Consider the following 18206-nt stretch of genomic DNA (forward strand, 5'->3'; position numbering starts at 1 on the left):
ACCAAAAGAGGTGGTATTTCTATTTATAGTAGAGATAAATTCACCTCCCAACTAATTACACCAGACAACTTCATGGAGTCACTCCATGTTCAGATTACTGTGAGTGAGACCCCAATTCAATTCATAGCTAGTTATAGATCCCACTCTGTGGATCATGATGCGTAAAAGGCCTACTTGACCAAGCTGGAGTCAATCCAAATATTGCCAAACACTCTGGTCATGGGGGATTTCAATTATCCCACCATCAACTGGGAGACCTACTCTAGTCCTAACTCACTAGTGCAAAAGTTTCTTGATTTTGTTAACTCAAATGCCCTGGAACAAAATATTGAAACTCCAACAAGAGTACCAAACATACTAGATCTGGTCCTCACTAACATGACAAACAGATGCACCATCACAACTGTCAGATCCTCATTAGTTAAATCTGACCACAAATCAGTCACCTTCAAACTCTTCTAAATAAACTAAAATATGAACTAGCATCACCATTAAGTGCCCTATTCGATCACAGCCTAACCACTGGTTTTGTTCCTGAGGAATGGAGAACAGCAGCAGTTATTCCCCTCCACAAAGGTGGCTTAGCAACAGACCCAGGGAATTACAGACCCATAAGTCTGACCAGCCTCATCTGTAAAGCCATGGAACGTATCATCATGAACCTCATAAAGACATAGGCGATTGCCAAACCCTGGATCTGACCCAATTTGGCTTGATCACGGGCAGATCCTGCCTGTTAAACCTGGTGGATTTCTTCAAAAATGTGACCAGGGCCATTGACAAGGGCAAATCTGTGCACACAGTATACCTTTACTTGGCAAAGGCCTTTAACACAATCCCACACTTAGGGAGTACCAATAAACTTAGCAAACTGAGTATAAATCCCTTTATTGTAAGATGTGTTGCCAACTGGCTCACAAACCAGTCACACACTATCAAAGTGGGTGACTCCACATAAACCAGCAGACTTGTCACCAGCAGGGTGCCACAAGGGTCAGTGTTGGGCCCCCTACTGTTTGATATATACTTCTCAGAAGTTCAGGCCAAAACTAAGGAGCTGTGGCTGACCAAGTTTGTGGATGAATGCAAACTGGGTGCAATTACTGAATCCCCAAATTATGTCAGTATACTTCAGGAGGGCCTTATGCAGACCAGCAACTGGTGTGTTTGCCATGGTCTCAAACTGAATGCAAAGAAATGCATCATCTTTCCATATGGTAAAAATAATGCCCCTTCACACTATCAAATTAAAAACAATACCCTACGTACCTATGAACTGGTAAGAGAACTGGGATCACATGTAGACTACGACCTTAACTTTGACCACCATGTGTCTACTGTAGTAAGAAAGGCTTTCTATGTAGCACACTTGATTAGCAAAGCCATCACCTCTAGAACAAAGGAAGTTATAACCCCTCTATGCTCATCACTAACCAGGCCTATAAGTGAGTATAACACCCCTTTAGCAATATACCGTACAAAGCACCTGTAGCATTTGGAGAGACCTCAGAGATATAACTAGGAAGATCAAAGGCCTCCAACATGTCCCTTACACAGACTGACTAAAGTCCGTGTTACTATACTCAGTATTGTACAGAAGCCTTAGGGGAGACTTAAGCCTGGCTTACAAAGCAATCACAGCCCCAAGCCTAATGAAACTGCTGCACATCTGTAAATCAAGTGGGAGTAGAGTTACCCATCACAGGGGCCTAAATATGGCCTGTGACTTGAATAGGAAATGCTGGAGGGACAGACTTGTCTGCCAGCGACTGCCGTGTCTTTGGAATAGGCTGCATACTCATGTGAAGCAAAGCACCTCAATGACACTGTGCAAAAGGAGCCTGGATGAGTGGGTGGGGCACTCTAAATTCTTACCAGGGATAGTGCCCACAACCCTCCTGGGCATGGGCAGTCATTAATAAATACAATTCTGGATATTGACTAGAGAATCTATGGTATCACATTGGGATGAAATGGCTAGGCCTGAAATGACCTTTGGGTGGATATCCTAGTAACTTCCTATGAGCCGATGATCCCAGTAAACTAATGTAATAAATAAATAAACAAATAAATAAATAAAATATAAATTAATATTGATTATGCAACCGGAAAAGTTTACTTCTAGCTTACCTGATTTCATATGATTAAGCACTCTTGTTGGAGTGGCAAATAATTAACTTGGTATCTTTATTTATTGTCGTTGTCTTTTGTAACTTAGCAGTTAATGCAACTAGTTTGAATAAACTTAGGAGGTGCTACTTTGCCATTTTGCAAATTTGCTCTAATTCTTTTTTCTTTGCACGCCATTTTTTATGATAGCAAACGGCTGATAATTTACCCTTTAGTAATGTCTTACTGTATCATTTATGTATTTGAGGTGTACTATGATTTCTTGCCAGCTGCTGTGAGACAGGGGTGTAGCAAGCATTTCCATTTTGCACTCACAGGCTCTTAGTGTTAACCCCCCCCCCCGACACCTAATTGTTAAAAATGGACACATCTCTCAAAATGATGCCCCTAAGCACTTAACAAATGTAAGTAACATTTTCTGCTGTTCCCCCTAAAACTATTAAAAATACTGTTTTTATATTAGTGATATTGCACCTGTTGTTACAGGCATTCACTTAGACAGCTGTGACATAACATGACCTGAAAAAGCCATATTGATGTGATGCTCAGAAAACAATGTACTCAGCAGAGTATAAAGAGTGTGCCTGGCTACACCCATGTCGTGAGACAGCTGATTCTCAGAGCCAATGGCAGTAGAGTAAGACAGGTGATTCTCAGAGCCAATGGCAAGACTGAGCTGAGAGGCAAAATAATTATCTGAAGCTTCTTTATCATCAGCAACGTCAGTGTTTTACGTAAAATTGTTGCAATGTATAAACACTATTAAAATGTAAATGAGCTAACTCACATGGATAACTACTATACTATAAATAAATAAACCAAAACAAGCCAAGGACAGGGCAAATGGAAGCAAGAGGTCTGCATTCTGTGCAGAAGTGGGCAGATGATGGTTGTGTCCATGGACATGTCCAGACTGAAGGTCTTCATGTAATGGAAGAAGGGCGGCGTCACTACCCCAACATGGTATGGTCAGTATAAGGTCAACCACTCCCTGCTGTTGCTGCTGTTCTTGGGAAAGAAACGGGAATGTAGTCATCTGCAAGAGAGCAAGGTTTCCTGATGCTAACCCAGCCAGTCTAACCAAGGAGAAGAGAAGGAGGTAAAGGTTTCCCTGGATGAAGGAGACGCCTGATGCTTCTAAGAACTGCTTTCCAGAATTAGTAATGCATGACTGGATATGCTTAAAGAAAACTTTCTACTACTAGTAATTATAACTTTAGCCAAATTATGAGATTTATATATGAGTTGATACCTATGGGGTGACTGAGTGATATGACATGCCTTCTTCCGGTGCTGATTAAACATTAACATTGTTTTTAATGGAGGAGGTGGCACATCTGAGTGCGCAAAGTTTCACTCTTTTCTGGGCAAAAGAAAACTGATTACAAGTTCTCACCTTTATTAGGTGAACATGACTATAAAAGGACAGGCTGACAGAATAAGGCCTTCTGTACAATCCCAGCAAGGTATCCCAGGGTTTAAATTACTGGTGCCAACAAGTGGATGAACACACTGCTTTTGCTCAACTAATGTACAGAAAAGTGCACTGTATAACTGCTGTCTTAATGTACATCTGAGTCACAGTTAAAATGTTTGATCTGCACCAGCACATTAAGCCATTCAACAAAAAAATAAATAAACAATAGCCAAGGGAGACACACACAGACTTAAGAAGAATATGCTGGTTCTGCATGGACCATGATCAGAGAACAGTACTGAAATGCAGACCATAATGCCGAACCTTTAACCTCTGTGCTACCTGACAGAATCACTGAAAAACAGGGTATTGGCTAACAAGGAAATGCAGTACATACAATACACAGAAAATGACAACATGGGGGGCATGATGTCCTTATGTACCAAAAAGTAGTGCTACTGTGGGAGCAGTGCACCCATATGAACACTCCCTGAGTTAGCTGCCGGTTTTATAAGGTGCTCATCTGTCATTGTTTTTGGATGACACTCCGTTTGGTAGTTAGGTCCTCAGAGGAAAAAAGATGAAGCTGGAAAAATGCACCAATGCTTTATTGGAAAAAATCTCTTCTACCTCCTCCCTAACCACCGCAGAAAAATATGGCTTTGCAATGAAAACACCTCAATAAACTATAAAGTTGGAGAAATGCAATATGCTACAACAGTGAGTCTTAATTTTGCTAATAACTTTAAAGCAAATCATTTGCTTTAGTTGGGAGTGTGGACTCTCATGTAAGATGTCACATATAAGAAATGTCTCCTTTTGGGCATCTGACAAGGTGGTATCCCTACTGCCAGAGTTGTTTACTTGTCCAATCAGTATAGATTTAGTACTCAGTGTGCTAACTGGCTTCATTGAAAAGTCTCTCGACTATTCCCCGTGACCTGTTATATGATATTAGAGAGGTGCCCTTTCCCTTCTAGGCAGACATTACAGGAAATACATGCTATTGTTCTGTACCACTATAACAGTTGTCATGCAATTAAAGTTTCCGGAACCATCTTCCAGTTCATTAGCAGAGCATGTAAGGTATACAACCAATCAGTGAGCAGCGTGTACTTACAGGAGGACACTGAGCCAGCTTGTCTGCTGCAACCATTTGGACATTCAAGTGTTTGGCCTGAGAGCATGTAAGGTATACAACCAATCAGTGAGCAGCGTGTACTTACAGGAGGACACTGAGCCAGCTTGTCTGCTGCAACCATTTGGACGTTCAAGTGTTTGGCCTGAGATTTCCCTCGTGATTTGATTAGCCGCTGTAGCACCTGCAAAACAAAATCATTCCATATGTTGAGATTAGTTCCTTCAAGTAAAAATGATAAAAACGTAGCACGTTAAACAATATTACACTACCCTAACTCACACTTTGTAATTTCTCACCTATCACATTATGCAGCTCAGCTCTGTGAATCATTATAACTTCACCCCACAGACCATTAGACTTCACTGCATTGTGAATGAATTGCACTGTATGACATCTCCCCACAGGACATTAGACAGCACTGCATTGTGAATGAATTGCACTGTATGACATCTCCCCACAGGACATTAGACAGCACTGCATTGTGAATGAATTGCACTGTATGACATCTCCCCACAGGACATTAGACAGCACTGCATTGTGAATGAATTGCACTGTATAAAATCTCCCCACAAACCATTAGACAACACTGCATTGTGAATGAATTGCACTGTATGACATCTCCCCACAGGACATTAGACAGCACTGCATTGTGAATGAATTGCACTGTATGACATCTCCCCACAGGACATTAGACAGCACTGCATTGTGAATGAATTGCACTGTATGACATCTCCCCACAGGACATTAGACAGCACTGCATTGTGAATGAATTGCACTGTATGACATCTCCCCACAAACCATTAGACAGCACTGCATTATGAATGAATTGCACTGTATGACATCTCCCCACAGGACATTAGACAGCACTGCATTGTGAATGAATTGCACTGTATGAAATCTCCCCACAATACATTAGATACAACTGCATTGTGAATGAATTACACTGTATGAAATCTCCCCACAGAACATTAGACAGCACTGCATTGTGAATAAATTACACTGTATGACATCTCCCCACAGAACATTACACAGCACTGCACTGTGAATTAATTAAACTGTGTAACATCCCCTATAGCACATTACACAACAGTGCATTGCGAACCATAGTAACGTCTCCCACAGACCATTAGACAGCACTGCATTGTGAATGAATTACACTGTATGACATATCCCCACTGAACATTACACAGCACTGCACTGTGAATTAATTAAACTGTGTAACATCCCCCTATAGCACATTACACAACAGTGCATTGTGAACCATAGTAACGTCTCCCACAGACCATTAGACAGCACTGCATTGTGAATGAATCTCTGTATTTCCTCATAGGACCATATCGTGCCATATGCCACACTGCATTACATCTTCACGATGCATTCTATAACACATTGCACTGTGAGCTACACTGTGTAATCTCTTCCCACACCACAGTATGTAGCACTGGGCAATACATGGGAATCACACCATATAAAATTTCTACAGCACATTCAAAAGCTGCACACTGTACTGTGAATCTCAGTCATGTTTTCCATCTTACATAAAACAGCACCACAATGTGTTTGTAACACCTGCTATACCACACTAAACAGCAGTACACTTTCACACTCAGTAACATTTAATAACGCATTACATAGCACTACATTATGCTGTAAATCTCACTGTATAATACTGCTTTTGGCACATTATAAGCACGTAACTATCTGTCTCACTGTAAAACTTCTGCCCATAACACATTACAAGGGACTGCATCAAAGCTGTAGCTTGCTCATTTATCACCTCATGTCAAAAAAGTGGTTTTCTGTTTTAAACTATTGCAAATAACTTGTTACATTACACATGCAAATGTACACTGTCACAAGCAGTTTGCTACAGTGGTTACCATATTATTAAATAATCCCTTCAGTGCTTCAGCTCTGACATAAATTCTAGTATAGGCATTCAGAAAGCTCCATTGGCAGCTGACAATCATGTTCCCTAATATCACTGACGCAGAGTGGCTGCTAACATTGCTACACCCTAGTAATGCATCAAAACTGCACAGAACTGTGCTAGGTTCTCCCCACATCACATTTAACAACACTGCTCTATGCTGAGGATCACAATGAAAGTGAGCATTCTCATCACTGAGCTACTGAAATATCTGAGATATCTGTTGCTTCCACCTAACTATAAATGCCTGTCTTTGCTCTATATTGCACTTTTAACTTGTATTTGCATTCCACCATCTGTTTGAATTGTCTGAACTAGTTCTTGGTCACATTTTACTGTACAATGTACTAGTTCAGCTGTAGCACTGTCCAGTGCCAAGTTTCCTATTTTTGGGTCTGTTTTGTAACTTCTAAGCATCAACTTCAAGCCACCTTTGTTGGTGAAGACCCTTCTGCACCCTTGTGTGAGGACAGTGCTGTCTGAGTCCCATCTAATCGAGGGTGACTGGACTAGAGCTCAGAGAGAGCATCCTTATTGGCTAGTTTGAGTTGAAAAGGGTCTTTTCTTATTTTATTTAAGCCCCACGTTTGCATTTATTTGCATGTACTGTTCAATTGTGTACTTCCATATGGCAGTGGTTACCGTTGGTGGTTATAGATGCAAATGTTTCATTTGTTAAATTTTCCCTTAGCATTTTTCTTGTGACCCTCTAGAGGTTTCTTGTACCCTGCTCTACTGTCAGGTGGAACACTAGGCCTATCCTTAGAGGTACCAACACAACTCTCACCCACTAGCCACTCCTAAGTGTGACCTCTTTTCCTGATCATATAAATTTACCTGTCATTATGGACGGACAATTTCCCACAGTTTTCTCAGCCAGCTTGGTCCACATGGACATCCTGAGGTAGTGTAACAACTGCCTCATGTTCAATGACAACCCTCTAATCCTCATCCACACAAACACAACATGTGAGAGATGCAACTCTATTAACAACCTTAAATCCATGCTCTCTCACACACCAGTCAGGACATATGACAATGAGCGGGTTGTCAGCATGCACATGTCACCTCCTACTCTACCCAAACCCACATCACACAAACCTATATATGCAGGGGCCCTCACCAGAAACACACTTACAAACCAGAGACCTGCCACACACAAACACAAGCATGCTACATATAATATGTCCCCTGCAGAGCACAATACAAATAATAGCTCATGCACCAATGTCTCACCTGCAGGATGTAGATGTCTGTGCAGTCAGAGAAACCTGGTTCAATGTCTCAGAGAGTATTCCAGCCTTACAAGACTACAATGCCTTCCACACCTTCAGACTGCAAAACAAACATGTGAGAACCAAAGGAGGTGGTATTTCTATTTATAGTAGAGATAAATTCACCTCCCAACTAAATAAACTGGACAATTTCATGGAGTTACTCCATGTTTATATTACTGTGAGTGAGACCCCCATTCAATTCATAGCTAGTTATAGATCCCACTCCATGGATCATGATGCATAAAAGGCCTACTTGACCAAACTGGAGTCAATCCAAATATTGCCAAACAGTCTGGTCATGGGGGATTTCAATTATCCTACCATAAACTGGGAAACCTACTCGAGTCCTAACTCACTAGCACAAAAGTTCATAGGTGATTCCATCATGAGACAGACTGATGTTCCTCTCACCAGGCTGGATAAGGAAAAGGCCATGGTCATCTGCCTGTCAGGTGCCAGGATTCACCACATCACACACACACACACACACACACACACACACACACACACACACACACACACACACACACACACACACACACACACACACACACACATACACACATGCACACACGCACACACACGCACACACACGCAAACACACACACACACACACTCAGGTCTCTCAAACAACAGGCACTGTTATGACTCTGTCATAGTCCATGTTGGTGTGAATGACTTGAGATACACCTCTCTGGACTATATGAAGAGAGACATGACTGAGCTTTCAGACTATATGTCCCAAGCAAGTATGTCCCTTGCTTAAGCAGCATTTTACCTTCACCTAGGATGATGCATCAATACAAACAGAAAATGACTGACTTCAATAATTGGCTTAGCTTCTGGTGCCATTCTATGGGGATCCACTATCTGTCAGCCTCGGATGACATGATCGATGGACCTCAATCCTTGGCCAAAGATGGTCTTCATCTGTCAACCCTGGCATTTCAGCTACTGGCTAAGGCTCTTGCCACCACCATAATGCCATTTTTAGGCAGTGTCTCAAGGACAAAATTCCCAATGTAAAAACTCCAAACTAAAAACAGCCTTAAGGTTATGCTACAAGATGGTAAGAGTCTCAACATGAAACTGCACTCACCGGAAGCTGTCTTCACCTTGGAAGATGCAGGCATTTGTGCAGTCATGAAGACCTAGTTCAAGGCTGTGGAGAGCACCCCAGCCATATCAGGTTACACCTCCTTCCACATGTTCAGACCTCAATCTGAAGGCATAAAAACTAAAGGAGGCAGTATATCAACATTCATTAAAGATAAATACACCTCCAGACTGGTTAAACAGTATGATTCCCTGGAGACAATTCAATTGCAATTAACTGTTGGTAGGACACCTATTCAAGTCATTGACAGCTACAGGACCCCCTCCATGAATCAGGACATCCACTCTGACTATTTGCATCTACTTAAGTCTATCAAGATACATCCAAACACCATGGTTTTGGGTGACTTTAACTACTCATCCAATGACTGGGTAAATTACCTGTGCTCAATCTCATTTGCCCCAAGGGTTCCCTGACTTCATTAACTCCAATGCCCAGGATTGGCTGGTTGACACCCCCACAAGAGGTGCCAACATCCTGGATCGGGTGCTGACCAATATGAAGGAACCACTGTAGCAACCCCACTGTTAGGTCCTCCTTGATGAGCTCTGACCGCAAATTGATCTCCTTTGAAATAACCATCAGACCTGATGTCCCTCCCCCCATCAGCAACTAAACTAAAAAAACTTCTCCAAAGCAGATTATAACCTCAGCAACTAAACTAAAAAAACTTCTCCAAAGCAGATTATAACCTCTTACGGGATGGTAAGAGACCTCAGACGGAACTAGCAACTATGCCAAGCACTACACCAATGCTTTCTACAAACACCTGAATAACTGCATTGACTCAGCTGTACCTGATAGGACCAAAACAAGTTCCATAAGGAAGAGCAAACCAGCCTGGTGGAAAACTGCCATTAGCAGGCTTTACAATAAGAGGAAGAAATTGCTGTCTAAGAGTAAGAGGGAGCGAGCATTCCTAAACTGGAAACACTCCCTCCTCAGTTTAAACAAGCAAATAAGACTTCTTGTGAAGTCCTCCAAAGCAAACTACAAGTCCAAATTAGCTTTCAAAACAAAGAACAACCACAAGGCATTCTATACCTACATCTGTAACCTAAAAAGAAAAGGCCCAGATTTCTGCTGTTCTGGTAGTTAATGATACCACACATACTGATCCTGTGGACATAGCTAATGTGTTGACTGACAGGTTCTGTGAAAACTTCACTCCCCCGTCCCCACCACACATACCCCATGACATCCTTCAACCTGTCTCCTACCTTGTATCTCTAAAAAGCAGGTCATAAATGCCCTCTCTAAGGCCAAAAACACAGCATCTATGGGACCTGATAACATCCCGCGCTTTATCCTACATGAGCTCCAACATGAATTAGCAACACTACTCAGTACACTTTTCAATCACAGTTTAAGCCCTGGCTTCATACCAGCTGAATGGAAAACAGCCATTGTTACTCCCTTGCACAAAGGTGGTGCTTCCACTGACCCTGGGAACTATAGACCTATTAGTCTGACTAGCCTTATCTGCAAGGCCATGGAGTAAATCATCATGAACCTTATCAACAAAGATATAGGTAATCTCCAAATACCTGACCCTACTCACTTTGGATTTGTCAAAGGGAGACCATGCCTTTTAAACTTGGTGGACTTTTTCAAGACAGTCAGCAAGGCCCTGGACGAGGGGAAATCTGTACATACAGCCTACCTAGAATTAGCCAAGGCATTTGACACTATCCCTCAGTCAGGCATCATTGACAAACTCAATGGTCAGTGGTTATCCCACGCACAAAGGGGGTGCCACCATGGAACCCAGAAATACTGTCCCATTAGCCTGATAAGCCTGGTCTGAAAGGTCATGGAATGTATCATCTTGGAGCTTATAAAAAAAGACATAGGTAACCTCCAAACCCTGGACCCCACTCAGTTTGGGTTTGTAAAAGGTAGATCATGTCTACTAAATCTGACTGACTTCTTTGAAACAGTCACTAGAGCCGTAGACAAGGGCAAGGTAGTGCACACAGCCTATCTTGACCTCGCCAAGGCTTTCGATACCATCCCCCACTCTGGAATTATAGATAAACTCACTAAACTGGGCATAAATCCCTATGTCACAAGATGGGTGGCCAACTGTCTCACTGACAGAACCCACACAGTAAAAGTAGCTGACTCCAAGTCTGACTTCAGACCAGTGACGAGTGGAGTACCACAGGGTTTGGTCTTGGGTCCTCTCCTGATCGGCATCTACTTCTCTGAAGTGTAGGCCAACAAAGAAGGTCTTTGGCTAACAAAGTTTGCAGATGACTGCAAATTGGGAGCTATAATAGAATTGTCTAATGATGTGGGAATTCTACAAAAGGGCCTCACAGAGACAGATACTTGGTGTCAAAGTCATGGCCTCAAGCTCAATGCCAAGAAGTGCATTGTCATCCCCTTTGGGAAAAACTTGGTATCCATGAACTACCATATAGGTGGTAGCTCACTAAACACTGAAAGTGTGATAAGAGACCTCAGGGCACAGGTGGACAGTAGTCTCTCCTTTGATAACCACATCGCCGCAGTAGTCAGAAAACCCTTCTATGTGGCACACCTCATCACAAAAGGGTTCTCCTCTAGAAAAAAGGAGGTCATTGTTCCTCTTTACTCATCCCTCATCAGACCCATTATAGAGTACAATGCCCTGTTTGGCATGTATCTCACAAGACACCTACAACAATTGGAAAGGCCACAGAAATACCTCACTAAGAGGATTACTGGCCTAAAATAGATGCCATACACAGACCATCTCAAAAAACTCCAGCTCTACTAAGCTATGTCAAACCCAGAGCTGTTGGACATGTTACACAAAGAAATCCCAATCTCTCTGAACCACACGCTCCAGGGACCTAAACTTTGTCACCACAATAAACAGAACATGCTGGAGGGATAAATTCCTGTCCCAGAGACTTCCCATACTCTGGAACAAACTACCCATTCATGTCAAGCAAAGCTCCTCATTGGCCCTCTTTAAGAAAAATCTTGATGACTGGATGGGAAATAGAAAATTCACCCCAGGGATCACTTCTGTGGCACTGTTTGACAGGGGCACAGGAAAAACAATTTCTTGGGTGGCGAAAGCCAGGGAACCTTTTTGGCTAGGCTTATACAGGCCCCAGGGCCGATAGCCTAGTACCTACCTATGAATCTATGAACTTATGCTTTATTGGAAATGCTGCACATCCACAACTTAAATGGTACATAGTTTACTCGCTCTAATGACCTTATCCTGGTATGTGACATTAACAGAACCTGCTGGAGTGACAGATTTGACTCCCAGAGGTTACCACACCTTTGGAACAGATTGCCACTTCATGTCAAATATAGCACCTCATTGGCCCTCTTCAAATGCAATTTGGACGATTGCATGGGTGACCATAAATTCACCCTGGTGGTTCCACCTGTATCCCTCTTGGACAGGGGCAATAGATGCTGATTGTGGAAATAAGAGTAAGAACTTCTCTAGGCTTGTAAGGGCCCTATGGCCATTAGCCTATAAACTTCCTGTGATCCCATGAACCTATGAGTGTTACTTATTTATTTTTATTTAATTGACATTTGTTAATTAGGATAGTCCGACTGGGTCACAAGACCCGTTTTCAGTGGAGGCATGGAGAGAAAAGCTCCAGAATTTTCTTGTTTTTCATGTTTGAATTGGAAAAATGCTTGTGATGTTTAGATTAGCTCATAAGGAGGTACAAATACAGGGGTAGTAGGATACATTTTTTTCCGGGTCTATATCACAAAATCGAACTTCCAAAATGTCGAACACCATAAGTTTGAACTTGAAAGATCGAATTTGGATAACATCGACACTTCAAAACAGCAAAGTTTTTCCCAGGGAAAAAAATTCACTGTTCCGAAAAATACACACATAACACAATCACACCAAACACTTTCAAAACCTAAACTAAACCTAACATACACCACTATCTATGCACTATCCTTAACCCAGCCCTAACCCTAAAGTCCGTCAGTACCACACAGTTACCTGACCCGTGCCCTAACCCTAAAGTCCATCACTATCGCAAACTTACCTGACACGCGCCCTAACCCTAAAGTCCATCACTATCGCACACTTACCTGACCCGCACCCTAACCCTAAAGTCCATCACTACCTATTCGTTCACTTACCTTGACCCGGTCCAAAAAGGCTGAAGCCACAGAAACGCCAACCGAATTCTTTCCCTGGGAAATAATTCGGGTTTCTGCAGATTCCACATTCTCAAATTTCAAACAACCAAGTTCGGCCTTCCAGTAGTCAGCATTCTCAACATTCAGTTTCATGATAGGAACCCTTTTTTTCCAGTCTTGACAGTGCTTAATGGTAGTGGGCATATTAACATAATTGAAGGAGGTATAGGAGGGAAGATTGTGTATTAGCCTGGGGTTATGCATGTGCATAGCCATGATTTATTTAGGTGTTATTTTAGGAAGACTTTAAGGGGAGGTAGCCAAGGAGTTAGCTTAATGTTGGGAGTGTGTTCCAAGATTTAGCAATAGAACATAAGTATAGAGATTTTCATGAGTTTCTAGAAGGTTTGTAGAGTAGGACACATAGTGGGCCTATAAAATAGGTTGTGTGTTGTAATTTTGGTGTGTATATGAAAGATGTTGTGTTAATTCTAACCAGTTTAATTCTTTGAGTGATGTACAGTGATGTGTATGGTAGTTGGTGTTGGTCGCGAACTTTGCAACTTTGATGTCGCATTGCCCTAATTTAGTTTTGGTGGAGTTCTGCAGATTGGTTAGTATACAGGAACCTTAGAGATGTGAAGAGAACAGGAAGGTTTTAGCCAAGATAGTTTTGGTTGTAGTGGTAAGGAGTTGTCTGTTTCTGTAGAGAACTCCTAGTTTTTAATGTTTTTTTTTTTACATTTTGTTGAATATGAGGGTCAAAGTTGAGTTTATCATCAATTATAACACCAAATAGTTTCGTTTCTTGAATGATGTCTATGATGATGTGGTATTGTTGGCTGCATAAATATATAGTTGGCCTGGGTTGAGGGTGGTATTTTTGGGGTTGAATATCATAAGTTTGTTTTTTGGGGGATTTAGAAAGAGTTGGGACTCTAAGCCATGATTCAATTGCTGAGAAAGATTGTTGGGTTTTGATTAGCAGTTCAGAGAGAGTATGGGAGGTACAGATTAAGGCTGAGTTGTCTGCGTACTGTATTAATGTTCCTGGGGCTGAGTTGTCTGCGTACTGTATTAATGTTCCTGGGGCTGTTGAGCTCTGAGCACTGTATTAATGTTATGGGCTGGAGTTATCTAGTTACATGTATTAATTAATGTTCCTGGGGCTGAGTTGTCTGCGTACTGTATTAATGTTCCTGGGGCTGAGTTGTCTGCGTACTGTATTAATGTTCCTGGGGCTGAGTTGTCTGCGTACTGTATTAATGTTCCTGGGGAAGAGGAGGTGCACAGGTTATAGTAAGGGTCCTAAGATACAACCTTTGGGGTACTCCTGTGGGATTTGGTAGGAGGGGGAGAGTTGGTTTGAGCATTTAAATGCTTTCCTTTCATGGAGGTAACTTTGGAACCACTGGAGTGTAGAGGAGGAACAGTCTAGGTTGGATAGTCTGTTGAGTAGTAAAGTGTGTGAAACAGTATCAAATGCTTTTGAGAGGTCTAGGAATATTGCTGCTACTAGGTGACCTTTGTCTCTGGCTTTGTTAATGGAGTTTGTAAAGGACTGTAGTGCTGTGGGTATGCTGTGATTTGGCCTGACACCATGCTGAGTTTGACATAGCAGGTTGTTTGAAGTAGATATTTCATGATTTGTTGGTGAATACACCTTTCCATTATTTTGGATAGGGGGGATAGCATTGATATTGGGCAGAAATTAGAGATTTCTGTGGGATGTCCTCCTTGAAGAATAGGTGTTATGTGAGATAGTTTCCATATTGCAAGGACTGTGGCTTCGGAGAGTGACCTGTTTATTAAGATGCTGACTGGATATGCAATTGAGTTGCTGTCAAGTTTTAAGTACTGGGATGGGACATTGTCTGCTGACGTGGAGCAGGGTTTGGGCTCGAGTACTAGTTTTTTATTTGAGAAGTGGGTATGGGATAGAAAGTGAAAGTATTGTTAGAGCTGTATTGTAGTTAGTGGTATGGTCATGAGATTGATCTTTTGTGGCAGGTGTTAAGGAATTGTTGTTGGTGTGTAGGTTTAGTTGTGAGTTACCGGAGTTTGTAGAGGGAAGGAGATCTGTTACAGAGTAAAAAATACTACTAAGTAGTATTGAAGTATAGAACTACCATCATTTATCGGTAGTAATTTTAGGGGTGACCATTTTATTCCACTTAGAAGGTTGTTGAGTGTTTCTTGATTGAGTCTAGTGGGATTTCTAACTGCTTTTATGCTATGTTCTTTTGGGAGGTGTGTGGTTGCTTGATGGCAAAGGCTTGAAGATGGTCGCTTAGTGAATTTGGTAGTGTACCTGAGGAGGAGAAATTGGTCGGGTGGGATACAAGGATCCAATCAAGGGTAGAGTGGTTTGTGAAGTCTTTGTTGTACCTTGTAGATTCAGTGATTAGTTATTTAAACTTCCTGGAGGAATATAGACTGTTATGAGACAGATTTTTTTAGAGTTGTTAAGATTTAAGGTATTTATTAGTACTTCAGCATTAAGGAATTTGGGTGTCTTGTGTGGGTAAGGAGTTATATTGAGTCTGGATAGAAACAGGAGTGCTATCCCTCCACCTTTCATTTTTAGTCTGTCTAGTCTAAAGTTGTGCAGTTAGGAGGCATAATTTCAGTATCTTTTATTCCAGAGTATAGCCAGGTTTCTGTTAGGGCTATGATCTCTGTGTTGTATTGTTCTATACAAGCATGCAGGGAAGTTGTTTTATTGTATAAGCTTCTTGGTTTAGAGTAAACAGGTTCAGGGACTTGGAGTTAGGTTGTACACTTGGTCCAGGGTTTGGGTGTATATCACCACTTTGTTTTAATTTCAGTACTAGACACGTTTGCAGTGGGTTGCATTTAGTTTTATGGTATAGATTTAGTGGTAGGAAGAAGTGGTTTGTTAGTATTGTGGGCTCTTATTTTGCTGTTGAGGTTGTAGGGGAAGTGATAGTAAAATAGTTGCGGGCAGATATTTGAGCAATGCATTAGTTGTTGGGATATGATGGTGGAGGTTGTTGCAGTGGTGTAGATGGGTATGGATATGTTGGTGGAGGTTGTTGCAGTGGTGTAGATGGGTATGGATATGTTGGTGGAGGTTGTTGCAGGGGTGTAGATGGGTATGGTTGCTTTATTTGTAAGTGATGTGGCTGAGCTCAGTAGTATTAATATTAAGAATAAAATGGAGAATGTTTCAATTTCCAATAACTTGCTATTAGGGCAGGTGTATTCCCTGCATTGCATCTTAACTTGCATTTAATCCCTCCTCCAGCCTGATTATTGTGTCCCCCAAGTAGGGGCAAGTAAACCCCTGAGATTTTTTTGGAAGTTCAGAGAAAGAGATTGGGGGGGGGGTTACTTACCCCTACTTGGGGGACACAACAATCAGGCTGCAGGAGGGATAGTTAGGTACCAGAAGGAAACAAATTACAGTAAAGCCCTTATACTTCCATATAGCATTCATTTTGAAGGTATACAAGATATTCAAAAACTGGGCCATATTTGATGTGGAACATGACTACATTGAAAAAGTGGGTGAAAAACCAACTATAGTCTATCAGAAAGATGTGTGTTTTGAATCTATGATGGAAAGAACACTAAATGACAGAAGAGAGGGGAAAATGGTGAAACATGGCCACTGTTCCCAGTGCAGGACTATTTTAGAAGGTTCTGAGGTTTATCTTGATGGATTTGGAACCATAAAATTGAAAAGGAAATATTATTGTGACAGCAAGGGAGTGATTTATGTGGCAAAATGTCAACAATGTAAAGGATTTGACTTCAACAATTGGCTAAGCTTCTTGTGTCATTCTAAGGGAGTCCAGTATCTGTCTGCCTGGGATGGCATGGTCGACAGACCACAATGCTTTGGCAGAGATGGCCTGCACCTGTCACCTCTGGGATTCCGGATACTGGCTAAGGCTCTTGTCACCCCTATAGTGCCTTTTTAGGCAAGGTTCAAATGACAAACTCACCACCGTAACAGGAACAAGCAAGCAAAAACTGAGGGGAATGCTACTCAATGCTAGAAGTCTAATCCTCAAAATGCACTCACTCAAGGTACTCCTTAAAATGGAGAACATTGATATCTGTGCAGTGACTGACACTTGGTTCAAGGCTCCAGAGAGCACCCCTGCATTACCAGGCTATAACTCATACCACATTTTTCCGCCATCTAACCTGGACAGGAACACCAAAGGCGGAGGTGTGTTCATATTCATTAAGGATATTCACACATCCAGGCTAGTTGCTAAGCACAACGGATCCAAGGTTATCCAAGTGCAGCTAACTCTGGGCAAAACTGCAATCCAAACTGTGGCTTGCTACAGATCCCCCATCATGCCCCAGGATTCCCACTCCTCTTTTCTTGATATACTGGAAAATATTATGGTTCAAACAAACACCCTAAGAATGGGCGATTTCAACTACCCCACCATTAACTGGGAAAACTACTCATGTACTAACTCTTTCACTCAACACTTTCTGGAATTCATAAATTCCAATGCTCTGGATCAACTTATCCACACCCACACCAGGGGCAACAATATCCTAGACTTAGTCATTACCAACATGAGTGACCGGTTTTCAACACCTGAAGTTAACTCCTCATTGGTAAGATCTGACCATAAGCTAATCACCCTAGATATCCAAATCCCGCACCCATCCCCTATTAAGGAAGCCACGGTAAAAAATTTCTCCAAAGCCAACTTCATGCTTCTTAAGACAGAAGTGGCAAACTTCATGACACCCATACAGATGGACGATACACTTATGACTGCTGAATTCTACACAAATGCACTCTATAAGCACTTACACGAGTGCATGGCTCGTGCTATCCCAAGCAGAACCAAGACATTATCCTCCAAAAAAAGGACGCCAATCTGGTAGTCCTCTGCCATAAACAAACTCTACAACAGAAGGAAGAAACTGTTGCAAAAGAGAGTAAAATCCCATGAGTGGAAGAGCTCCCTGGTCAGCCTCAGAAGAAGCTGAGAGCCCTTATAAGATTCTCCAAAGCTAGCTACAAAAACAAAATCACCACTGATTCTAAGGACAACTACAAAGCATTCTAT

At 41.9% G+C, this 18206-nt stretch overlaps 1 protein-coding gene across 7 annotated transcripts in view; it reads right to left on the minus strand.

Annotated features, from left to right (window-relative positions):
- Window positions 1–18206, minus strand: part of CACNB1 (calcium voltage-gated channel auxiliary subunit beta 1) — a 2104836-nt gene that overhangs the window by 67396 nt on the left and 2019234 nt on the right. For all 7 annotated transcript variants that reach the window (XM_044055375.1, XM_044055374.1, XM_044055371.1 and 4 more), the window contains one exon: window positions 4774–4869. In XM_044055375.1, the coding sequence (XP_043911310.1) occupies window positions 4774–4869 (96 nt within the window). The remainder of the gene's footprint in view (window positions 1–4773; window positions 4870–18206) is intronic.

The sequence above is a fragment of the Protopterus annectens genome, chromosome 13.part0 (genome assembly GCF_019279795.1).
Source record: "Protopterus annectens isolate FY-2018-M chromosome 13.part0, PAN1.0, whole genome shotgun sequence".
NCBI classification, from domain to species: domain Eukaryota; kingdom Metazoa; phylum Chordata; order Ceratodontiformes; family Protopteridae; genus Protopterus; species Protopterus annectens.